The sequence below is a fragment of the Salvelinus namaycush genome, chromosome 4 (genome assembly GCF_016432855.1).
Source record: "Salvelinus namaycush isolate Seneca chromosome 4, SaNama_1.0, whole genome shotgun sequence".
In the NCBI taxonomy this organism is placed as follows: Eukaryota; Metazoa; Chordata; class Actinopteri; order Salmoniformes; family Salmonidae; genus Salvelinus; species Salvelinus namaycush.
Genome location: NC_052310.1, coordinates 25,188,584 through 25,214,377, shown reverse-complemented (window position 1 = coordinate 25,214,377; position 25,794 = coordinate 25,188,584). Strand labels below are relative to the sequence as shown.

The window sequence follows — 25,794 nt, the reverse complement described above, 5'->3', positions numbered from 1 at the left end:
AGAACGCTTTCGTCCAACGGAAGTTTTGATTTTTAAGATGGCGCTGGACGGAATGGACCATAATGTAAGTGATTTTTTTTGTCCTTACTTTATTATGAATTGTTCACACTTGGGGGAATGTTGTAGATACGGCATTGAATAGAGACACTTAACATTGTGTTCTGTGAAGTTGGTACTTGTCAGAAGTTGATATAACCGTTTTGAAGAGACCAAAACAGTTGTCAAAATAGAGAATCCTGACTGTTTGCTGTCTCATTGTAAACTAACGTTAGCTAGCTAGTGATCTACTTTTAGCAAGCTAGAAAGCTAGCTAACGTTAACTAATCTAATTGATCGTTTGCTTCAGTGACATTACTTATTTGTGGCTATAAATGACTCCGCATAAGTTAAGTAAAATTAACAAAAGTATTGCTACCTAGCTATTACGCCTAACGCTTTAGCTTCTTTAGTAAAGATACTTTTAAATACTTTATGTTTTGTAGCTAGCTGACGTTAACTGCGTGTATTAACCATGTCAGTTAACTGTAGTACATATTTAGCCGGCTATATTTCCTAGAGGTGTATTTGGGAAATGTTAGGTTAGTTTCGGGTTTTGCTATATAATTAGGCCTGTACAGCTAGCTACAACGTTAGCCACCATGATGTTAGCTAATTAGCCAGCAAGCTAACATTAGCTAGCTACGTTGTTTACTTGACAACTTTACAACAAAGTTAAAGGATCTCACTGTTATTGCATGTCTGACTGTGTTTTGCAGATGGAGATGGAGGACAGTAAAGGTGGTTCTGGTCTCAGGCAATACTATCTGTCTAAAATCGAAGAGTTACAGGTAAGCAAACACAGATTTTCGTTAAATTTACTGTTAGCTAAACCTTGTCTATTGACACCATAGTGACACTGCTAATATCCTTTGTCAAGATTAGAAGTATCTGGTCTTTCTGCTTCCAGTTGACAGTGAATGACAAAAGTCAGAATCTCAGACGTCTACAGGCTCAGAGGAATGAACTCAATGCAAAAGGTAGGAATGATTGTTAGCTATCCAGCACTTTTTAATTGAAAAAAAGAAGAGCTGAACTTCAAACAGTGTAGCTAGCTAGTACTTAATTGTGACAACTTAATTGTAGCAGTAATTGTGGCTTATAAAATGTAAATGTTGTCAGACTAAGTAAATTGAAGGCACTCAAACAAAAAGGCACTCAGAAACATGCACTTTATGAATTGGCAGTCATTGTTCAAATCTATTTGCTTTGTCCCTAGTGCGTCTCCTTCGTGAGGAGCTGCAGTTGCTACAGGAGCAAGGTTCATATGTTGGAGAGGTGGTGAGGGCCATGGACAAAAAGAAAGTGCTGGTCAAGGTGTGTAGAGTATCCTTGTTTTGCGGAAATGTAGGCCTAACAAATTTTTACAGTTGTATACTGTAGTTGCATCTAGATGACACTGACAGTTTACTACTGTAACTACTTAATTGTCTCCAGGTCCATCCAGAGGGGAAATTTGTGGTGGATGTGGATAAGAACATTGACATCAATGATGTAAGTATGGACACGTTGTTGATATTTGACCCCAATGTGATGAGAACTTAATGTTTATATGTACAAAGGTACATGTACATCTGTGTACAGACAGATTAGTAACACACAACCAATAATTGAACTATAGTATTTGTTTTTGTCAAATTGGTTTGAGTGTTAAGGGAACAAAATTCAGTTGAATAACAAATATCCCCATCCAATTCAGGTGGCTGGACAGAAAGAAAAAACATAACACAACTGAAATTAGGAATAAATGCAACATACTTCCTCATGATTCAGGACTGTATCACACTAATTTACCCCGCTGCCCATTCCTACCAGGTGACTCCAAATTGCCGTGTGGCGCTGCGCAACGACAGCTACACCCTGCACAAGATCCTGCCCAACAAGGTGGACCCGCTGGTCTCACTCATGATGGTGGAGAAGGTACCTGACTCCACCTACGAGATGATTGGTGGCCTGGACAAGCAGATCAAGGAGATCAAGGAAGTGATCGAGCTGCCAGTCAAGCACCCAGAGCTCTTCGAGGCTCTCGGCATTGCACAGCCCAAGGTGGGTGGCCCTTTATTGGGTTATTGGTTAATTCACAGGTCATATCAACTGTATATGTTACCCAGTACGCACTATGAGCTTTGAAGGTGAACTCAAACAATTGCTTTTTGCATTTGAGTTGACCTTGTACTGTCTTAAAGGATACAACACTCCCAAAATCAAATGTTTGTCAGACTTTTTCATACCGTGTTGGTTGTCCTAAGGTATTGTTCTGTCAATGCCACACAGCATTTATCACATATTAACCTCAGTACTATTGATTCCCAGAAGGAACAGAAAAAAGTGACACCAGTTAATTCTAGTACAATTATACTAAAATACATCATGACATTTGAGATGCACTCTGTCATGTTTTGGGATGTCTAGCCTCCCTTGTGTGTCTCACCACCAGGGTGTGCTGCTGTACGGACCCCCAGGCACAGGGAAGACCCTGCTGGCCAGAGCCGTGGCCCACCACACCGACTGCACCTTTATCAGGGTTTCTGGCTCGGAGCTGGTGCAGAAGTTTATTGGAGAGGGTGAGTCATCAATGATCATTGTCAGCCATTTTGGTAACCGTTCGACAGGTTTCCCAAGTGTCTAGTAATTCCGTAATGTCGGGATTTCCAGAATCAGGGAGATATTTTGCTGCTTCCGTTCTCCAAACAGCCTGCTGTTTAGCCAGCTCCAGCACGTTTAAGCCCATTTCAGTCCATTTTCATGGAGCACTGAGTGATAGTGGGCTAAATGTTTCTCACCATGCAGTTGGTAAAACAAAAGTTGTTATTTGTTTTTCACTAACATCACACTGCTGGCTGTAACTTTGCTCTATCTTCCCCATCCCAGGTGCCCGCATGGTGCGCGAGCTGTTCGTCATGGCCCGCGAGCATGCGCCCTCTATCATCTTCATGGACGAGATTGACTCGATCGGCTCGTCACGTCTGGAGGGGGGCAGCGGGGGCGACAGCGAGGTGCAGAGGACCATGCTGGAGCTGCTGAACCAGCTGGATGGCTTCGAGGCCACCAAGAACATCAAAGTGGGTGACACGTACATACACACAGATACATCACTGTCGTCTTATGCTTTATGTGGCCTAATCTACAATAACACGATCACTCTATATAACACCACACACCCTCTCTGCCCCTTTACTTAATGTGTATCCTATTCCTCTGCTATAACACACTTGGCACCGCTTCTCTCCGCTGATTGATTTCTGTCACTCTCCTGTCGGTACTGTCTGACAACACTTTCTTTCTACGCTCATCATCAGTCACACTATAGCTACTCTATTGTCCTCTACTCACTGTCCTCCCACCCACTCTAGCCCTCTGCAACCTATCAATCTGTATTTGCATGTTCTCTGATGCTATAAACAGACAGAACTAGTTTTTTTTAATGAAGATGATTATATAGAAATGAGCAATAAATGCAGATAAAGAATATATTTCACCTCTAAATAAGAACAAAATAGTAAGAGTATTATACAGGGATGCAAACTCGTCTTTTTTCGGCTATATTCGCCGTGTTGATTTCAGAATAGGGGAATGGCCAAAAGTGTATCAGCCAATGAGCAAAATAAGAGGGGCACAAATAATCTTCTCCCTGTGTAATCACTAACATTACCTTCTCTGGCGGCTGTGTCATCGCACACTCCACGTAACAAACTTTGTTCCTGACTGGGCAATTTGCAATGCAACTCGAGATAAGCAACCTGTGTTCTAAGTAACGCTTTGGTTGTAGTTGATCAGAAGCACATTATAGTTGCATCTGTTTCAATAGCGCAAATTATTACACAAATCCAATTTATATAGCCCTTCGTACATCAACTGATCTCAGTGCTGTACAGAAACCCAGCCTAAAACCCCAAACAGCAAGCAATGCAGGTGTAGAAGCACGGTGGCTAGGAAAAACTCCCTAGAAAGGCCAAAATCTAGGAAGAAACCTAGAGAGGAACCAGGCTATGAGGGGTGGCCAGTCCTCTTCTGGCTGTGCCGGGTAGAGATTAATACAGAACATGGCCAAGATGTTCAAATGTTCATAAATGACCAGCATGGTCAAATAATAATAATCACAGTAGTTATCGAGGGTGCAGCAAGTCAGCACCTCAGGAGTAAATGTCAGTTGGCTTTTCATAGCTGATCATTAAGAGTATCTCTACCGCTCCTGCAGTCTCTAGAGAGTTGAAAACAGCAGGTCTGGGACAGGTAGCACGTCCGGTGAACAGGTCAGGGTTCCATAGCCGCAGGCAGAACAGTTGAATCTGGAGCAACAGCAAGGCCAGGTGGACTGGGGACAGCAAGGAGTCATGTCAGGTAGTCCTGACGCATGGTCCTAGGGCTCAGGTCCTCCTCCGAGAGAGAGAGAATTAGAGAGGGCATACTTAAATTCACACAGGATACCGGATAAGATAGGAGAAGTACTCCAGATATAACAAACTGACCCTAGCCCCCCGACACATTAACTACTGCAGCATAAATACTGGAGGCTGAAACAGGAGGGGTCAGGAGACACTGTGGCCCCATCCGATGATACCCCCGGACAGGGCCAAACATGAAGGTTATAACCCCACCCACTTTGCCAAAGCACAGCCCCCACACCACTAGAGGGATATCTTCAACCACCAACTTACCATCCTGAGACAAGGCCGAGTATAGCCCACAAAGATCTCCGCCACGGCACAAACCAAGGGGGGGCGCCAACCCAGACAGGAAGATCACGTCAGTGACTCAACCCACTCAAGTGACGCACCCCTCCTAGGGACGGAGTGTATGACACACACCGTTATAATAGATAAAGCAGATCGCATTCATAATTTTTCTCGTTAGATAATTTTTTATTATGAAGCTTACCGGTACTCAATATTTTCTCAAGAGGTTTGAGCCAGCCATGTGTGTTTTTTTATAAAGAAGCACAAAAAGCAAAATGGGAGCTTTGTGAGGTGAGTTCTCTCAGCAGTGCAACTTAAGTGAGGGGACACAAGTTACACTGTTTGCCAGCAATATATATTATAACTTAATTTAACTATCTAAGATGTGCCAAATCAATTTTCTCCAGCTGAGTTTTTGCTAATATTAGCTAAGTGGCTAACGTTAGCTTGCAAGATCAAGCATCTTCGTAACAGCAGCAGAGACAATCCCCTCCTGGATTAAGATATTTGTTTTTGTGTGTGCTGCAAACTGCGTTTTGAGATACTTGCATAATTTTATGAGCTGGGTTGTCTCATAGTATTAAATGTTTGCATGCGCTCATTAGTGTTTACCTAGCATCTGCTAATTCCTTAGTACGCTATATTTACAGAAGTATGTGGACACACCTTCAAATTAGTGGATTTGGCTATTTCAGCCACACCCGTTGTTGACGTGTATAAAATTGAGCACACCGCCATGCAATCTCCGTAGACAAACATTGGCAGTAGAATGGCCTTACTGAAGATCCCAGTGACTTTCAATGTGGCACCGTCATAGGATGCCACCTTTCCAACAAGTCAGTTCATAACATTTCTGCCCTGCTAGACCTGCCCCGGACAACTAAGTGCTGTTATTGTGAAGTGGAAACGTCTAGGAGCAACAACGGCCACATAAGCTCACAGAATGGGACTGCCGAGTGCTGAAGCGTGCCGTGCGTAAATATCTTCTGTACTCTGTTGCAACAATCACTAGAGTCCCAAACTGCCTCTGGAAGCAACGTCAGCACAAGAACTGTTCGTCGTAAGCTTCATGAAATGGGTTTCCATGGCCGAGCAGCCGCACACAAGCCTGAGATCATCATGCGCAATGCCAGGCATCGGCTGGAGTGGTGTAAAGCTCGCCGCCATTGGACTCTGGAGCAGTGGAAAAGCGTTCTCTGGGGTGATTAATCACACTTCACCATCTGGCAGTCCGACTGATAAATGTTTGTTTGTCGGATGCCAGGAGAACACTATCTGCCCCAATGCATAGTGCCAACTAAAGTTTGGAGGAAGGATAATGGTCTGGGGCTGTTTTTCATCACTGGAAATCTTAATGCTACAGCATACAATGACATTCTAGACGATTCTGTGCTTTCAACTTCGTGGCAACAGTTTGGGGAAGGCCCTTACCTGTTTCCCCATCGAACACCTTGGGATGAATTGGAACGCCGACTACAAGCCAAGCCTAATCTCCCAACATCAGTGCCCGACCTCACTAATGCTCTTGTGGCCGAATGGAAGCAGGTCCCTGCAGCAGTGCTCCAACATCTAGTGGAAAGACTTCCCAGAAGAGTGGAGGCTGCTATATCAGCAAAGCTGGACCAACTCCATATTAATGCCCATGATTTTGGAATGAGATGTTCGACGAGCAAGTGTCCACATACTTTTGGTCAAGTAGTGTACTTGTTAGCGTTTTGTCATTCTGGTAAGTAACTTTTTTTAGGCTTTTAAAAATAGCGCCCCTTATGCACTACCGGTAATACCGTATATCCTGGGATGGCCCATGCACAGTATGAAGGTATTGACATCTGGATACTGCCCAACCATACTTTTTAAGAGGCTAGTGTAATATTTAACATGTTCAGCTACTTAAGACGTTGGCGCGAATCTAGGTGTTGCCTTTTTAGAAATCAAGAAATTTAACAACTAAGGAATAATAATCTCATTGATTTCCCAAACTCAGGTCTGGTCTTTCGTGGCTGCTTTGCAAAGCGTTCTCGGAAGTATCGTGATGTTGGACCTCTGGGTTTAGAAACTCTTTGGTATAGTTTAAACAACATTACTGATTTTAATGTTTTCAAAATGAATATTTTAATGACTAAAAGCAATTGTGTCCATGTTGAGCACTTCAGTGTTTTTACCTCTTCTGAGGCTGCTGACGCACTGGCTCCAAACTGATGTCCACATCTATCTGGGGCAGATAGACGGGGAGACGTTGATCGTGAGACACTGTCAGCCAGCTGGTAAAGGCAGGGCACCATAGCGCCTCCCACAGCCTCGGACCCGTCAGCGTGGTTCCTCTCTAGGACGCTGGAGGGTGGAGGTGGACCGTATGTACAGTGCCTGTCAAAAGTTTGACCACCCACTCATTCAAGGGTCTATTTGTACTATTTTCCATATTGTAGAACTATGAAATAACACATGGAATCATGTAGTAACCAAAAAAGTCAAAATTTATTTGCGATTCTTCAAATAGCAACCCTTTGCTTTGATGACAGCTTTGCACACAATTCAAGGCAAAGGGTGGCTACTTTGAATAATATAAAATATATTTAGATTTAACACTTTTGGTTAAATGATTCAATATGTTTTGATTTCTTCACTCTCCTACAATGTAGAAAATGGTAATATAAAGAAAAACCCTTGAATAAGTAGGTGTCCAAACTTTTGACTGGTACTGTATGTACGGAGAGAGAGTAGTCCAACACCACACAGTATGACAGTCAGACCCTTAACTCTAGCAAATGGAAAATAGTTTGAGGGGCTCTAACAGCACAGTTGTATAGTACGGTGACATGACTCTACCTCGGCCATGAGAAGAGTTGCCCAGTTTGGTGAAGAACATGTTGGAGCTCGGCCTGGGGACGCTCCATCTAGAGGAGCGCTCTCCCTCACCCCTTCCCTGCCTCACCTTGTCGTCTCCCTGATCAAGAGCAAGTGCCCTCAGCCTGGTGACCATGGGCGTTGTGGGGTGCCTGGTCTCCACGCTGGGTCTCACGGTGGCAGCGGGGCCGAACCTGTAGTTTGACCTGGCAGACCAGTGGCGCAACATTGGAGGTGACTTCGCCCTCTCCACGCTGCTGCATGGCAATAGGCTGGAAGACCCAGTGGTGCTTTTGTAAACAGGAGCAAGTGAAGAGGGAAGAGACTCCTGGGAGGAGGTGGAACAAAGCTCTACCTTCTTTCACACTGTTGCCTGGTCAGCTAGCAACGTTTCCCAAGGGAGAGGCTTGCACCCTTCACAGTAGTCAACCTCATGCCTGGAGGAGCTACACTACTGAGGCAGTACTTCTCCATGGTTTGTGAAGAATTTAAATGAAGCTGCTCTTAGATTTTAGGATAAATATTTCAATCATTTATATATTTTTTTATTGAAATTCCATAAATTTTGAAGGATACAAATTCAAATGTTACAAAAATCTATACAGACCCCCTGACCCCTGGGGGTCAGCCTTGCACTACCCTGTGCTCTGTCCAGCTCGATGGGGCTCCTGTGCTTCCTGTAATCGCTGCCAAAAGTGCTTCAACAAAGTACTGAGTAAAGGTTCTGAATACTTATGTAAATGTGATATTTCTGTTTTTATTTTAATAATTTAGCAAAAATGTCGACCCCGACAACCCCCCCACCCCTCACTAAACCACATCTCTTCACTCTTATCAGTGCCTGCCACGTGATTTCCTTTACTCAATACGTTCCACCTACAGATAACCATTAACTTCTGGTGTAGAAACTAGACTGGTACTCAATATTCCAATAGAATACCTGATAATTAACAATATTTCAAGTTTAGAACTCATCACTCTCATGCAACTCTCATCACATCTCATACTTGTCTCTATTTTTCTGCTGCTTTGAATGATGCCCAGGTCCACATTGACTGCTAGCCAGTTACATTGCTAACTATTGTTTTCACTATATACTTGGATTTCAAAGGTTTCCATTTCTAGAGAGAACCTCTAAACAAAATGCACAGAAACTTGCACAATTGTAAATGCAAGGCTACTCGACTATAGTAATCAAAGTCATTGTGATTGAACTAACTAGCATATTTATTTATAGCTAGCATACTACATACTAGCATATTCTATTTATAGAACACATTTTTGGTCTAGAGTAGCTGGGAATCATTTCTGTGTTCAGGCATGTTAATTCCCTAAACCCTTTCTGTCCAATGTTCTTGCAATTTACAACCTACCTTTCTAACACTGCAATTATATTTTCGAACCCTTTACGTGAAGTAATGTATTGAACATGTTTTTTAAAGGTGATCACATAGGGTTAGCCTAACATGCTAACATATAGAAAAGTGCATACCGAAGAAGTCTATATGGAAAAGGCTGAATAAGACCAAAAGGACTAATACTGTGTTTGTGCTTTCTCAGGTCATCATGGCCACCAACCGTATTGACATCCTGGACTCTGCCCTGCTCCGGCCCGGCCGCATCGACAGGAAAATAGAGTTCCCACCTCCCAATGAAGAGGTCAGTACTGTTCCAGCATGTTTTTTTAGCCCCTCAAATATTATGATAAAACAAATATGAATAATATACAACTAGTAGAAATCTGCCTTTGGGCCGGGATTCTATCCGTCAGCTATGCACCTTTTTTAAAGGGAATGTTTGTTAAACCTCATTCACGGTAAACGTTGCATATGTCGTGTCAATCAGAAATTACCTTTAAATGCTGTGTGATATGAAGCAGATTCTTTGCTGATCGGAAAAAAATCGATAGTTACATATCGGGATATGATTTTTTACGATATCTTATGGTTTTGAAAATAGTGCAATATTATTTTTACTCTAGTTGGCTGTACCTGCACCAAAACGCCAGTATTTTTCCTTCATGGTTGTTCTCCATCTTTTTTAAAATCTGGAGGCAATTTGTTTTCAGCTCTTTTATTTCCATTACCGTTCAAAACTCGTTTCTTCATTGCTCTCTTGTACCTCTGCAGCAGACATATGATGAGCAATATGTTTGGTACATTGAATCGCAAAATCTGTATCTAATCGCAATACATAACATATCTTAACCTAATTATCGTGATCATATCTAATAGTGAGATCCCTTGCATTTTCCAGCCCTATTAGAATTTCATCAGGAATATAAAGTGTTGTATTCTGGCACCATTTTTTTTACAATTTTTTTTTTAAGTAAGATTTATTTTTTTAAATAAAGGATTTATACCATTGAGTCTAGTCCAGCATCCTCACTCTCTCCTCACGCACTGAAATGTGTGTGTGCGTTGACACTCGTTCAGTTTCATGTGAGCAGCTTGCTGCTACAGTGTCGTAATTCTAGCCCCGTCCCATTTATTTCTGCTCCACAGGCTCGTTTGGACATCCTGAAGATCCACTCAAGGAAGATGAACCTGACGCGTGGTATTAACCTGAGGAAGATTGCAGAGCTGATGCCAGGAGCCTCCGGGGCTGAGGTTAAGGTGAGAGACTGAGACACACGGTTTGGAATGGGGCCAACCATATGAAGGCTACCACAGGGCTGAGACACTTTGGAACGGGGTTCAGAGTATGAGGGCTAGTAAGGGAAGTATTTTAGCCTCTACCCATTAGGCCTGTGGTTCTCACTTTTTGACCCACTACCCCCCAAAAAGGAGTGCTTCGAAGCTCGAGACCCCTCCCGCAATCCCTGCACCAATGAAGCCTGTCATTACATGCATAAACGATGACGCATTTACAGAAATAAACTACATTTTACACCTGCATTTTGAGCTCAAGGCCATTCATGTTACAGTGCATGAATTGCTTTGAAAGTATTCAGACCCTTTGAGTTTTTTCACATTTTGTTACGTTCCAGCCTTATTCTGAAATGGACTAAAGTAATTTTCCCTCATCAATCTACACACAATATCTCATAAAAACAAAGCGAAAACAGTTTTTTTATGTTTGCACTTTTATTAAAAATAGTTACCTTATTTACATAAGTATTCAGACCCTTTGCTATAATATTCTAAATTGAGCTCAAGTGCATCCTGTTTCCATTGATCATCCTTGATGTTTCTACAACTTGATTGGAGTCCACTTGATGTGGAAAGGCACACACCTGTCTATGTAAGGTCCCAGAGTTGACAGTGCAGGCCAGAGCATAAACCAAGCCATGAGGTCGAAGGAATTGACCGTAGAGCTCCGAGACAGGATTGTGTCGGAACAGATCTGGGGGAGAGTACCAAAACATTTCTGCAGCATTAAAGGTCCCCAAGAACACAATGGCCTCCATCATTCTTAAATGGATGAAGTTTGGAACCAAAATTCAGAAGGCACTTGCACATCTGAGCAAACTTTTTGCAGGTGCATGGCAACAGTTGAACAAGATGAATGAAAAAGGAAACCGCACACTGCTCTTGATAGTATCACTGATCTTTTATAAGCTTACGTATCGGCCTCACGGACTTCGTCAGAGCTCTGAGCTCTTTTGTTGTTTTTCCCAAAAATTCTATTATGGGGTATTGTGTGTAGATTGATAACTAAAAAAAGCAATTTAGTCCATTTTAGAATAAAACGTAACAACATTTTGAAAAAGTCAAGGTGTCTGAATACTTTCCGAATGCATTGTATAATCACAAGTGCTTTATTTGCTTCAAAATGTTAAGCTAACAATGGGTAGGCCTATGCTTTTTGCAATTATCTTTAAAAAAAGTTTGGCCTATTGCCCTCATACACCACCATTTGAGTCTTGGTTTTAGCTTAATAGCCTACCTCCGTGTCAGTGGATGTCTATTTAAAGAGTTCATGGTGGTTGGAGGAAGTGACCAACAAATCTATGGATATAGCAGTCTATAGTCTAATTGTCTGTCAAACAGGTAGGCCTACCTCTTTTTTTTTCTTAAATAGAAGAAATCGTCTCCAACACATCTCTCTTGTTGTTAGTGAAGTCTAATTAAAATGAAGACTGTTGAAATGAATTATGCCTACTCGGATTTGACCACTTTCAGCACCATGAGCTGTCTATTTTCGGTTGATTGTGCCACGGCTGCTGCTTCAAGTTTCAGCACCACAATCTAAGTTACTCATCTGGCTTATTGTGAGGTCATTTTTAAATGACTACCCGATCTCTCGCTCTCTCTGTACCCGACACATATACTGTAAGATCTGTTAATTGAGCAGATTAAACCTCAAAGACCAGGGGAGGTTTTCCTATGGTTCGCAAACAAGGGCACCTATTGGTAGATGGGAAGAAAAAAGGCATTTAATATCCCTTTGAGCCCGGTGACGTGATTAATTACGCTTTGGATGGTGTATCAATACACCCAGTCACTACAAAGATAGAGGCACCCTTCCTAAATCGGTTGCCAGAGAAGGAAACAGCTCAGGGATTTCACCATCAGGTCAATGGGGATTTTTTAAATGGTTAGAGTTTAATGGCTGTGTTGGGAGGTTACTGAGGCTACGTCAACATTGTAATTACTCCACAATATCAACAAATGGCAGAGTGAAAATATGTAAACTTGTACAGAATAAAAATATTCCAGAACATGCATCGTGTTTGCAATAGGGCACTGAAGTAATGCTGCAAAAAATGTGGCAAAGAAACTGACTTTTCCTCCCCAATACAAAGTTTTGTTTTGGGCAAATCGAACACGAGTACCATTCATATATTCAAGATTGATGGTGGCTGCATCATGTTAGGGGTATACTTATCATCGTCAAGGACCAGGGAGTTTATTTAGGATAATAATAAATGGAATAGAGCTAAGCACAGGCAATATCCTAGAGGAAAACCTGTCCACTCTTCACCAGACACTAGGAGACAAATTTACCTTTCAGCAGGACAATAACCTAAAATGCCAAATATACATTGGAGTTGCTTACCAAGACAACGTTGAATGTTCCTGAGTGGCTCTGTATTTTCTGCTGACTTGCCCCACCACAGAAAGCACTGAGCTAGGCTGAAACACCTGCATTTTGGAGCTGCCTTACCCAATAAAGCAAAAAAGAGACCATGTTTGTATGCGGCTTTATTAACTCAATGATATACACTGCTCCAAAAAATAAAGGGTGACACTAAAATAACACATGCTAGATCTGAATGAATGAACTATTCTTATTAAATACTTTTTTCTTTACATAGTTGAATGTGCTGACAACAAAATCACACACAAATTATCAATGGAAATAAAATGTATCAACCCATGGAGGTCTGGATTTGGAGTCACACTCAAAATTAAAGTGGAAAACCACACTACAGGCTGATCCAACTTTGATGTAATGTCCTTAAAACAAGTCAAAATGAGGCTCAGTAGTCTGTATGACCTCCCTACAACGCCTGGGCATGCTCCTGATGAGGTGGCGGATGGTCTCCTGAGGGATCTCTCGGTACCTAATGGCAGTCAGGCTACCTCTGGCGAGCCCATGGAGGGCTGTGCGGCCCCCCAAAGAAATGCCACCCCACACCATGACTGACCCACCGCCAAACCGGTCATGCTGGAGGATGTTGCAGGCAGCAGAACGTTCTCCACGGCGTCTCCAGACTGTCACGTCTGTCACATGTGCTCAGTGTGAACCTGCTTTCATCTGTGAAGAGCACAGGGCGCCAGTGGCGAATTTGCCAATCTTGGTGTTCTCTGGCAAATGCCAAATGTCTTGCACGGTGTTGGGCTGTAAGCACAACCCCCACCTGTGGACGTCGGGTCCTCATACCACCCTCATGGAGTCTGTTTCTGACCGTTTGAGCAGACACATGCACATTTGTGGCCTGCTGGAGGTCATTTTGCTGGGCTCTGGCAGTGCTCCTCCTGCTCCTTCTTGAACAAAGGCGGAGGTAGCGGTCCTGCTGCTGGGTTGTTGGCCTCCTCCACGTCTCCTGATGTACTGGCCTGTCTCCTGGTAGCGCCTCCATGCTCTGGACACTACGCTGACAGACACAGCAAACCTTCTTGCCACAGCTCACATTGATGTGCCATCCTGGATGAGCTGCACTACCTGAGCCACTTGTGTGGGTTGTAGACTCCGTCTCATGCTACCACTAGAGTGAGAGCACCGCCAGCATTCAAAAGTGACCAAAACATCAGCCAGGAAGCATAGGAACTGAGAAGTGGTCTGTGGTCACCACCTGCAGAATCACTCCTTTATTGGGGGTGTCTTGCTAATTGCCTATAATTTCCACCTTTTGTCTATTCCATTTGCACAACAGCATGTGAAATTTATTGTCAATCAGTGTTGCTTCCTAAGTGGACAGTTTGATTTCACAGAAGTGTGATTGACTTGGAGTTACATTGTGTTGTTTAAGTGTTCCCTTTATTTTTTTGAGCAGTGTATTTTAAATTCTTCAAAGTAGCCACCCTTTGCCTTGAGTTTTTTTTGCACGCTCTTGGCATTCTGTCAACCAACTTCATAAGGAATGCTTTTCCAACAGTCTCGAAGGAGTTCCCACATATGCTGAGCACTTGTTGGCTGCTTTTCCTTCACTCTGCGGTCCAACTCATCCCAAACCTTCTCAATTGGGTTATCACTCTCCTTGGTGAAAGAGCCCTTACTCAGCCTGGAGGTGTGTTTTGGGTCATTGACCCAAAGCGCAAATCCGATGGGGTGGCGTATTGCTGTGGAAGTCATGCTAATTAAGTGTGCCTTATTCTAATTAAATCAGACAGTGTCACCAGCAAAGAATCATCACACCCACCTCCATGCTTCACGGTGGGAACTACACATGCGTTCACCTACTCTGCGTCTCATAAAGACACAGCGGTTGGAACCAAAAATCTCAGATTTGGACTCCAGACCAAAGGACTGATTTCCACCAGTCTTAATGTCCATTGCTCATGTTTCTTGGCCCAAGCCAGTGTCCTTTTAGTAGTGGTTTCTTTGCAGCAATGAAGGCCTGAATTCATGCAGTCTCCTCTGAACAGTTAATTAATGTTGATGTGTTTGTTACTTGAACTCTGCAGCCCAAATAAATGCTTCAATCTGAGGTGCAGTTAATTCCAATGAACTTACCCTCTGCAGCAGAGGTAACTCTGGGTCTTCCTTTCCTGTGGCGGTCCTCAGAGCCAGTTTCATCATAGCGCTTGATGGTTTTTGCGACTGCACTTGAGGATTGACTGACCTTCATGTCTTAAAGTAATGATGTACAGTCTTTTCTTTTTGCTTATTTGAGCTGTTCTTGTCGTAATATTGGACTTGTTCTTTTACCAAATAGGGCTATCTTCTGTATACCGGCCCTACCATGTCACAACACAACTGACTGGCTCAAACGCATTAAAAAGGAAAAATTCCACACAGTAACTTTTAACCAGGCACACCAGTTAATTGAAATGAATTCCAGGTGACTTCCTCATGAAGCTGGTTGAGAGAATGCTTGGTGTGCAAAGCTGTCATCAAGGCAAAGGGTGGCTACTTTGAAGAATCTCAAATATAAAATATATTTTGTTTAACACTTTAGTGGTTACTACATGATTCCATGTGTTATTTCATAGTTTTGATGTATTCACTATTCTACAATGTAGAAAAACAAAAACCCTGGAATGAGGTGTGTCCAAACGTTTGACTGGTACTGCACACAAACCATGTCTCAATTGTATCAAGTCTTAATCATTCTTTAACCTGTCTCTGCCCCTTCATCTATACTGATTTGAAGTGGATTTAACAGTGACATAAATAATCATAGCTTTCACCTGGTCAGTCTTTCATGGAAAGTGCAAGTGTTCCTAATGTTTTGTATTCTCTGTATATTAGTGTTTTTTATTTTTATTGCTATCTATTTTGTGTAGATCGTTGACAAATGATGACAATTTAAATCCGTCTTTATCCGACTTTTTGTAACACAACAAAATGTGAAAAAAATCTAGGGGTGTGAATACTGTATATGGACAATACAAACATGTACTCTGTTTTTGCCAGGCAAAACCGGAGAAGATGAAATGAGTGCTTGCTGGTCAACAGTCAAGACGCTCAACTTTTAGTTTTTGAAGCACAGATTCAGTAATTTTAAGACTAGTATTTGGTGCAACACCATAGGCCTATGTTAGTAACCAGATCAAATTGGCAAAGGTATATCAAATACAAATGGTGTAGCCTATTATGTGTATGAATATATTCAGTTTCACACTCACGAACCCCCCCCCCCCCCCCCCCCCCCCAAAACCTTCTGGGTCGGACCCCCAGTTTGGGAACCACTGCCTTATCCTGGAACCTCCCCTAGCCTAGGAATTTGTGACCCTGTTTTTGGAGTGCCTTAGTGTTCGACCACTGTGGGTCTTAATGACTTTGTCACTGTAGGCCATTGTGTTATTTCACCATGGTAAAACCTGTATTTGTTTCTGTTCCCTCTTACGTCTCAGGGTGTGTGCACAGAGTCTGGGATGTACGCCCTCAGGGAGAGGAGAGTGCACGTCAACCAGGAGGACTTTGAGATGGCTGTTGCCAAGGTTAGTCTTCTGTCCTGTTTATCTGTCTCTCTCACTGTCCATCACTCTCCAAGTGACGGTTTTACCTTATTCCTCTTATCCCCACATTCCTTATATATCGTTACTAACTAGTGTTGATCAGAGATTAGGTGTACATTCTTATATCTATACTGTTCTCAGATCTGTTTGTCTTTCCAACTACTGTGGTCATGCCAAAACTGACATGACAACAACTATATAAGAGTTGACTATACACAGCTCAAACAGATTTGGGTCAGACAAACTTACATCTATCTTATCATTAAAATGGACAGACAAATCCTTTTCCCCTTGATTTGTTTCATTTTGCTTATCACTGATAATAAAATAAAATGTTATTTGTCACATGCTTACTTATGGGCCCTTCCCAACAATGCAAAGAGAAAGAAAATAGAGAAATAATAGTAAAGTAAAACGTGCAATATAAGTAATAGATACACAATGAGTAACGCTGTGTACAAGGGTTAATAGTACTGAGTTGATGTGCAGGGCTAGGAGATAATTGAGGTAGGCACACAATATATACAATAGTATGTGGACACCTCTTCAAAACAGTGGATTCTGCCATTTCAGCCACACCCATTGCTGACAGGTGTATAAAATTGAGCACAGTCATGCAATCTCCATAGACAAACATTGTCAGTAGAATGGCCTTACTGAAGCACTCAGTGACTTTCAACGTGGCACTGTCATAAGATGCAACTTTTCCAACAAGTCAGTTTGTCAAATTTCTGCCCTGCTAGAGATTTCCCGGTCAACTAAGTGTTATTGTGAAATGGAAATGTCTAGGAGCAACAATGGCTCAGCCGCGAAGTGGTAGGCCACACAAGCTCACAGAACAGGACCGCCGAGTGCTGAAGCACATAAAAAAGCCTAAGATCACCATGCGCAATGCCAAGTGTCAGCTGGAGTGATGTAAAGCTCACCGCCATTGCGCTCTGGAGCAGTGGAAACGCCTTCTCTGGATTATGAATCATGCTTAACCATCTGGCAGTCTGACGGATGAATATGGGTTTGGCGGATGTCAGAAGAACGCTACCTGCGCCAATGCATAGTGCCAAGAGGAATGATGTTCTTGGACTGTCATGGTTCAGGCTAGGCCCCTTAGTTCCAGTGAAGGGAGACGCAACAGCATGCAATGACATTCTAGAGGACTCTGCGCGTCCAACTTTGTGGCAGCAGTTTGGGCAAGGCCCTTTCCTGTTCCAGCATCACAATACCCCTGTGTCCAAAGCGAGGTCCATACAGAAAAGGTTTGTCAAGATTGGTGTGGAAGAACTTGACTGGCCTGCACAGAGCCCTGACCTCAACTCCATCGAGCACCTTTGGGATAAATTGGAACGACAACTGCGAGCCAAGCCTAATCGCCCAACCTCACTAAATGCACTTGTGGCTGAATCGAAGTCAACGCAGCAATTTTCCAACTACTAGTGGAAAGCCTTCCCAGAAGAGTGGCGGCTATTGTAGCAGCAAATGCCCATGATTTTGGAACAAGATGTTCGGCGAGCAGGTGTCCACATCATTTTAGTTATGCAGTGTATGTACCGTGCATTCGGGAAAAGTATTCAGAACCCATGACTTTATCCTCCATTTTGTTACGTTACAACCTTATTCTAAAATTAAATTGTTTTTTCATCATCAATCTACACACACTACCCCATCATGACAAAGCAAAAACAGGTTTTTAGACATTTTTGCAAAGTTATTAAAAATAAAAAGCTGATATGACATTTACATACAGTTGAAGTCGGAAGTTTACATACACCTAGGTTGGAGTCATTGACTCGTTTTTCAACCACTAGTTTTGGCAAGTCGGTTAGGACGTCTTTGTGCATGACAAGTACTTTTTCCAACAATTGTTTACAGACATATTATTTCACGTATAATTCACTGTATCACAATTCCAGTGGGTCAGAAGTTTACATACACTAAGTTGACTGTGCCTTTAAACAGCTTGGAAAATTCCAGAAAATGTTGTCATGGCTTTAGAAGCTTCTGATAGACATCATTTGAGTCAATTGGAGGTGTTCCTGTGGATGTATTTCAAGGCCTACCTTCAAACTCAGTGCCTCTTTCCTTGACATCATGGGAAAATCGAAAGAAATCAGGCAAGACCTCATCAAAAAATTGTAGACCTCCGCAAGTCTGGTTCATCCTTGGGAGCAATTTCCAAACGCCTGAAGGTACCACATTCATCTGTACAAACAATGGTACGCAAGCATAAACACCATGGGACCACACAGCCGTCATACTGCTCAGGAAGGAGATGCGTTCTGTCTCCTAGAGATGAACGTACTTTGGTGCGAAAAGTGCAAATCAATCTCAGAACAACGGCAAAGGACCTTGTGAAGATGCTGGAGGAAACAGGTACAAAAGTATCTATATCCACACTATAACAAGTCCTATATCGACATAACCTGAAAGGCCGCTCAGCAAGGAAGAAGCCACTGCTCCAAAACTGCCATTAAAAAAGCAAGACTACGGTTTGCAACAACACATGGGGACAAAGATCATACTTTTTGGATAAATGTCCTCTGGTCAGAGGAAACACAAATAGAACTGTTTTGGCATAATGACCATTATGTTTGGAGGAAAAGGGGGAGGCTTGCAAGCCAAAAAACACCATCCCAACCGTGAAGCACGAGGGTGGCAGCATCATGTTCTGGGGGTGCTTTGCTGCAGGAGGGACTGGTGCACTTCACAAAATAGATGGCATCATAATGGAGGAAAATTGTGGATATATTGAAGCAACATCTCAAGACACCAGTCAGGAAGTTAAAGCTTGGTCTCAAATCGGTCTTCCAAATGGACAATGACCCCAAGCATACTTCCAAAGTTGTTGCAAAATGGCTTAAGGACAACAAAGTCAAGGTATTGGAGTGGCCATCACAAAGCCCTGACTTCAATCCTATAGAAAATTTGTGGGCAGAACTGAAAAAGCGTGTGTGAGCAAGGAGGCCTACGAACCTGACTCAGTTACACCAGCACTGTCTGGAGGAATGGGCCAAAATTCACCCAACTTATTGTGGGAAGCTTGTTGAAGGCTAGCCGAAACGCTTGACCTAAGTTAAACAATTTAAAGGCAATGCTACCAAATTTTTATTGAGTGTAAACTTCTGACAACAACTAAGTATTCATACCCTTCACTTTTAAGCACCTTTGGCAGCGATTACAGCCTCAAGTCTTCTTGGGGCGACGCTGTAAGCTTGTAACTCCTGTATTTGGAGAACCTCTCAAACTCGGTCAGGTTGGATTTCAGGTCTCTCCAGAGGTGTTTGATCGGGTCCGGGCTTTTGCAGGGTCACTCAAGGACATTGAAACTTGTCCCTAAGCCACTCCTGTCCGTTGAAGTTCACAAAGCAAATATTGCATTCAACAATTTATGACCTGCAACATGGTCAAGCAAGTGAAGGTTTTCGATAGGCGTTGTCGTGCCCTCTTCATGACTGTTGGGATGTTTGGACCATGATTTTTCATTAGTGATGTGGAAATGAGGAACTTGAAGCTCTCGGCCTGCTCCATTACAGCCCCGTCGACGTGTTGTCTTGGCTGTGTGCTTAGTGTCGTTGTCCTGTTGGAAGGTGATCCTTTGCCCCATTCTGAGATCCTGAGTGCTCTGGAGCAAATTTTCATCAAGGATCTCTCTGTACTTTGCTCCATCTTCCCCTCGATCCTGACTAGTCTCCCTGTCCCTGCTGTTGAAAAACATCCCCACAGTATGATGCTGCCATCACCATGCTTCACCGTAGGGATGGTGCCAGGTTTCCTCTAGATGTGACGCTTGGCATTAAGGCCAAAGAGTTCAATCTTTAAAAAAAAAAAAAATTCACCTTTATTTAACCAGGTTGGCCAGTTGAGAACAGGTTCTCATTTACAACTGCGACCTGGCCAAGATGAAGCAAACCAGTGCGACAAAAAACAACACATAGGATAAACAAAAGTACAGTCAATAACACAATAGAAAAATCTATATACAGTGTGCAAATGGAGTAAGGAGGTAAGGCAATAAATATGCCATAGTAGTGAAGCAATTAACTTAACCTCTAATTCCTCCCAAACCCGGATCCGGGAGCACCCCCATCAGTAAAAAAGCTGACTAGCATAGCATAGCCTAGCATAGCGTCACAAGTAAATACTAGCATCTAAATATCATTAAATCACAAGTCCAAGACACCAGATGAAAGATACACATCTTGTGAATCCAGCCATTTCTGATTTTTAAAATGTTTTACAGGGAAGACACAATATGTAAATCTATTAGCTAACCACGTTAGCAAAAGACACCACTTTTTTTACTCCATTTTTTTTACTGCATCAGTAGCTATCACAAATTCGACCAAATAAAGATATAAATAGCCACTAACCAAGAAACAACTTCATCAGATGACAGTCTGATAACATTTATTGTATAGCATATGTTTTGTTAGAAAAATGTGCATATTTCAGGTATAAATCATAGTTTACCATTGCAGCCACCATCACAACTCTCACCAAAGCGACTAGAATAACTACAGAGAGCAACGTGAATTACCTAAATACTCATCATAAAACATTTCTGAAAAATACACAGCGTACAGCAAATGAAAGACAAACATCTTGTGAATCCAGCCAATATTTCAGATTTAAGTGTTTTACAGCAAAAACACAATATAGCATTATATTAGCTTACCACAATAGCCAGAAACACAACACCATTTACCAGCAGCAAAGGTTAGCGATCGTAACAAGCAAGCAAAAGATATATAATTTGACTAACCTTCATAAACTTCTTCAGATGACAGTCCTGTAACATCATATTACACAATGCATATAGGGTTTGTTCGAAAATGTGCATATGTAGCGGCACAAATCGTGGTTATACAATGTGAGTAGTGGCCAAACTGCAAGCAATCTGTCCGGCGCCATCTTGGAGAGGCACCTAATCTAATCGAAAACTATTCATAAACTTGACTAAAAAATACAGGTTGGACAGCAAATGAAAGATACATTAGTTCTTAATGCAACTGCTGTGTTAGATTTTTAAAATTAACGTTACTGCGCATACAGCGTGCGCTAAAGCGAGACCGCACCGAAATTCATGGCGGAAATATTGTTTAACATTTGTCAACATAAATACGAATTAACAGCATAAAGACTTCTTACTATTTGACGAGCTTCCATCAGAATCTTGGGCAAGGTGTCCTTTCTCCAGAACAATCGTCTTTTGGTTGAAAGATGTCCTCTTCTCTTGTAGAAATAGCAGCTAACGCTAGCTATGTGCAGGAGAGGTGTCCAACTCGTGATAGCGCGTCACAAAGAAATCCCAGAAAATCGCAATAAACTGATATAAACTGCTATAAGTCGGTTTAAATTAACTAACTTATGAAGTTTTTAAGACAAAAATCAAATTAAATCAGAGCCGGAGATATAGAACTGCTAAAACGAAAGCTTTTCAGGACGCCATTGTGATGTCCCTCCTGCGCCAGGCGCCCCGTTGAAAAGGTCGGACCTTCCGTTCCACGGGCATTTATAGTGCCCCAGATGGTGCAATCCACTCCATTCAAATTCTCACCGCTTACTGACATCTAGAGGAAGGCGTATGCAGTGCATGTAGCCCCATAGCTTACATGGGAATTTATAAACTGACCCCAGAACAGAGACCTCGATTTCAGAAATCTCACTCCTTGACAGGAAGTGTGCTGCAGAATGAGTTCTGTTTCACTCAGAGAAATAATTCAAACGGTTTTAGAAACTAGTGTTTTCTATCCAATAGTAATAATAATATGCATATTGTACGAGCAAGAATTGAGTACGAGGCAGTTTAATTTGGGAACAAATTTTTACAAAGTCGAAATGGCGCCCCCCTATTGACAAGATTAACAAACTAACATGGATGTGCAGATGATGATGTGCAAGTAGAAATACTGGTGTGCAAAAAAGTAAATAAAATCAATATGGGGATGAGGTAGGTAGTTGGGTGTGCTAGTAACCAGAGAATCTTGTTTCTCATGGTCTGAGTCTTTAGGTGCCTTTTGACAAACTCTAACACGAAACCCAAATCGGCTGCGCCCGTACGCTATCGTGCATAAATTTATTTTGTCCCCCCACACCAAACGCGATCACGAGACGCAGGTTAAAATACCAAAACAAACTCTGAACCAATTACATAAAATTTGGGGACAGGTCGAAAAGCATTAAACATGTATGGCAATTTAGCTAGTTTGCACTGGCTAGCTAATTTGTCCTGGGATATAAACATTGAGTTATTTTACCTGAAATGCACAAGGTCTTCTACTCCGACAATTAATCCACACATAAAACGGCCAACCGAATCGTTTCTAGTCATCTCTCCTCCTTCCAGGCTTTTTCATCTTTGAACTTATATGGTGATTGGCATCTACACTTTTACCACGACAACCGGCAAAACATTTCGTCTTTCAATCACCCACGTGGGTATAACCAATGAGGAAGTGGCACGTGGGTACCTGCTTCTATAAACCAATGAGATGGGAGAGGCAGGACTTTCAGCGCGATCTGCGTCAGAAATAGAAAGCAGTTCTATTTTAGCCCTTGGCAACGCAGACGCTCGTTGGCGCACGTGAGCAGTGTGGGTGCAATAATTGAATAACATGGATTTCTAAATTTATTTTGCGGCGCACGCAATGTGTCCGGTCTGGTCAGCATGTAAGCGGGCTGTTGTGCCTTTTACTGAGGAGTGGCTTCTGTTTGACCACTCGACCATAAAGGCCTGATTTGGGTGAGTGCTACAGAGATGGTTGTCCTTCTGGAAGGTTCTGAACTTTGGGTGGCCTTTGGGTTCTTGGTCACCTCCCTGACCAAGGCCCTTCTCCACAGATTTCTCAGTTTGGCTGGGCGGCCAGCTCTAGGAAGAGTCTTGGTGGTTCCAAACTTCTTCCATTTAAGAATGATGGAGGCCACTGTGTTCTTGGGGACCTTCAATGCTGCAGACATTTTTTGGTGTCCTTCCCCAGATCAGTGCCTCGACAATCCGGTCTCGGAGCTCTACAGACAAATCCTTCGACCTCATGGCTTGGTTTTTGCTCTGACATGCACTGTCAACTGTGGGACTTGATATAGGCAGGTGTGCATTTCCAAATCATGTCCAATCAATTGAATTTACCACATTTGGACTCCAATCAAGTTGTACAAACATCTCAAGGATGATCAATGGAAACAGGACACACCTGAGCTCAATTTCAAGTCTTATAGCAAAGGGTCTGAATACTTATTATGTAAATAAGGTATTTCTATCTTTTTTTGCAAACAAAATGAAAACCAGTTTTCACTTTGTCATTATCAGCTATTGTGTGTAGATTGAGAAAATATTTTAATCATTTTAGAATAAGGCTGTAACATAACAAAATGTAAAGGTCTGACTACATTCCGAATACATTGCCAGTCAAAAGTTTGGACACCTACTCATTCAAGGATTTTTTTTATTTTTACTATTTTCTTTATTGTAGAGTAATAGTGAAGACACAACTATGAAATATCACAAATGGAATCTTGTAGTAACCAAAAAAGTGTTGAACACATTCAAATATATTTTATATTTGAGATTCTTCATATTAGCATCCCTTTGCCTTGATGACAGCGTTGCACACTCAACCAGCTTCATGAGGTAGTCACCTGGATTTCATTTCAGTTAACAGGTGTGCCTTGTTAAAAGTTTATTTGGGATTTATTTTGTTCTTAATGCGTTTGAGCCAATCAGTTTTGTTGTGACAAGGTGGGGGGGGTATACAGAAGATAGCCCTATTTGGTAAAAGACCAAGTCCATATTATGGCGAGAACAGCTAAAATAAGCAAAGCGAAACAACAGTCCATTACTTTAAGACATGGTCAGTCAATACGGATTTTTCTTTAAAGAACTTTGAAAGTTTCTTCAAGTGCAGTCGCATAAACCATCAAGCGCTATGATGAAACTGGCTCTCATGAGGACCGCCATAGGAATGGAAGACCCAGAGTTAACTCTAATGAACTTATCCTATGCAGCAGAGTTACCAGCCTCAGAAATTGCAGTCGAAATAAATGCTTCAGAGTTCAAGTAACAGACATCTCAACATCAACTGTTCAGATGAGACTGCGTGACTCAGGCCTTCATGGTCGAAATGCAGCAAAGAAACCACTACTAAAGGAAACAAATAAGAAGAGACTTGCTTGGCTCAAGAAACACGAGCAATTGACATTAGACCAGTGGACATCTGTCCTTTGTTCTGATGAGTCCAAATTTGAGATTTTTGGTTCCAAAGACATCAAAAAGACAAGTCACAGAGTAGCGGAATAAGTTATAAAAAAATAAACATAAGTTTGTTTCCTCAACAGCGGAGAGCAACACCTGTCCGTTGAAGTTCACAAAGCAAATATTGCATTCAACAATTTATGACCTGCAACATGGTCAAGCAAGTGAATGTTTTCGATAGGCGTTGTCGTGCCCTCTTCATGACTGTTGGGATGTTTGGACCATGATTTTTCATTAGTGATGTGGAAATGAGGAACTTGAAGCTCTCGGCCTGCTCCATTACAGCCCCGTCGACGTGAATGGGGGCGTGCTCAGCTCTCCGTTTCCTGTAGTCTACGATCAGTTCCATTGTCTTGCCGATGTTGAGGGAGAGGTTGTTGTCCTGGCACCACACTGCCTACCCTGACCACCTGGGGAAGTCCCATCAGGTCCCAGGGTTCTTAGCTTAGTGATGAGCTTGCAGGGCATTGTGGTGTTGAACGCTGAGCTGTAGTCAATGAACAGCATTCTCATGTAGTGTTCCTTTTTGACCAAGTAGGAAAGGGAAGTGTGGAGTGCAAGAAGGATTGTGTCATTTGTGGATCTGTTGGGGGCAGTATGCGAATTGGAGTGTGTCTGTGGTGTCTGGGATGATGGTGTGAGAATGTCTCCTTATAAGGTAAATGATCACTGGCTAATGACCCCTATCCTTTGTGTCTTTCCAGGTGATGCAGAAGGACAGCGAGAAGAACATGTCCATTAAGAAACTCTGGAAGTAGAACTTTGGGATTTTTTGGACCCCAACACAGATATTTACCCGCAAAGTCACACATGTATATTTTTCTTCTTTTGTTTAGGGTTGGTTTATAATTGTTACCTAGTTCATTCTAGTTCATTCTAAAATAAATTGTCTCCCCACTGAGAAACAAGTCCCCCATTTTTATTAAATTTGTTCTGCTGTAGCCTGGTTCTAGATCTGTTGTGCTGTATACCTAACAAGACCATAGGGGGTTGGCTATACAGCACAAACTGATCTGGGACAAGGCTACCTCTCCTGAGTCTTGAATATAATAGGTATTGTGTATTTTTTCGTAAGTCAAGACCAGAGGGGTATACTACAAACAGGATCAATGAGTTGACCAGCTGACTTTGATAAACAACCAGTGACGGTATGTGGGTAAAATAACTGAGGAAGCCAAGCCAGTAAAAAAGACATTATAACCTATGTTCTGATAATTGCGTTGTTTGCTCTATAACCCATTCGTTCATATGCCACCGTGATATTCAATAAGGCAAAGACATCAAAAAGACAAGTCACACAGTGGCGGAATAAATTAAACTACACATACGTTTGTTTCCTCACGAAACCGGAGAGAAACACCTGTCCGTTGAACTCCACAAAGCAAATATTGCATTCAACAATTTATGACCTGCAACATGGTCAAGC

At 42.3% G+C, this 25,794-nt stretch overlaps 1 protein-coding gene across 1 annotated transcript; it reads left to right on the top strand.

Annotated features, from left to right (window-relative positions):
* On the top strand, positions 1-25,276 carry LOC120046372 (26S proteasome regulatory subunit 8). Its single transcript, XM_038991552.1, has 12 exons — positions 1-64; positions 756-827; positions 947-1,016; positions 1,256-1,353; positions 1,474-1,530; positions 1,852-2,082; positions 2,474-2,600; positions 2,908-3,098; positions 9,117-9,215; positions 10,061-10,171; positions 16,022-16,108; positions 25,073-25,276. The coding sequence occupies exons 1-12, from the start codon at positions 38-40 to the stop codon at positions 25,124-25,126; spliced, it is 1,224 nt and encodes a 407-aa protein (XP_038847480.1). The 5' UTR covers positions 1-37; the 3' UTR covers positions 25,127-25,276.
* The last annotated feature ends 518 nt before the right edge of the window (positions 25,277-25,794 follow it).

Coding starts and splice junctions, on each gene's coding strand:
- LOC120046372 (XM_038991552.1), top strand. CDS start 38: ATGGCGCTGGACGGAATGGACCATAAT. Junction 65..755: donor TGGACGGAATGGACCATAAT/GTAAGTGATTTT, acceptor TGTGTTTTGCAG/ATGGAGATGGAGGACAGTAA. Junction 1,354..1,473: donor AAAAGAAAGTGCTGGTCAAG/GTGTGTAGAGTA, acceptor AATTGTCTCCAG/GTCCATCCAGAGGGGAAATT.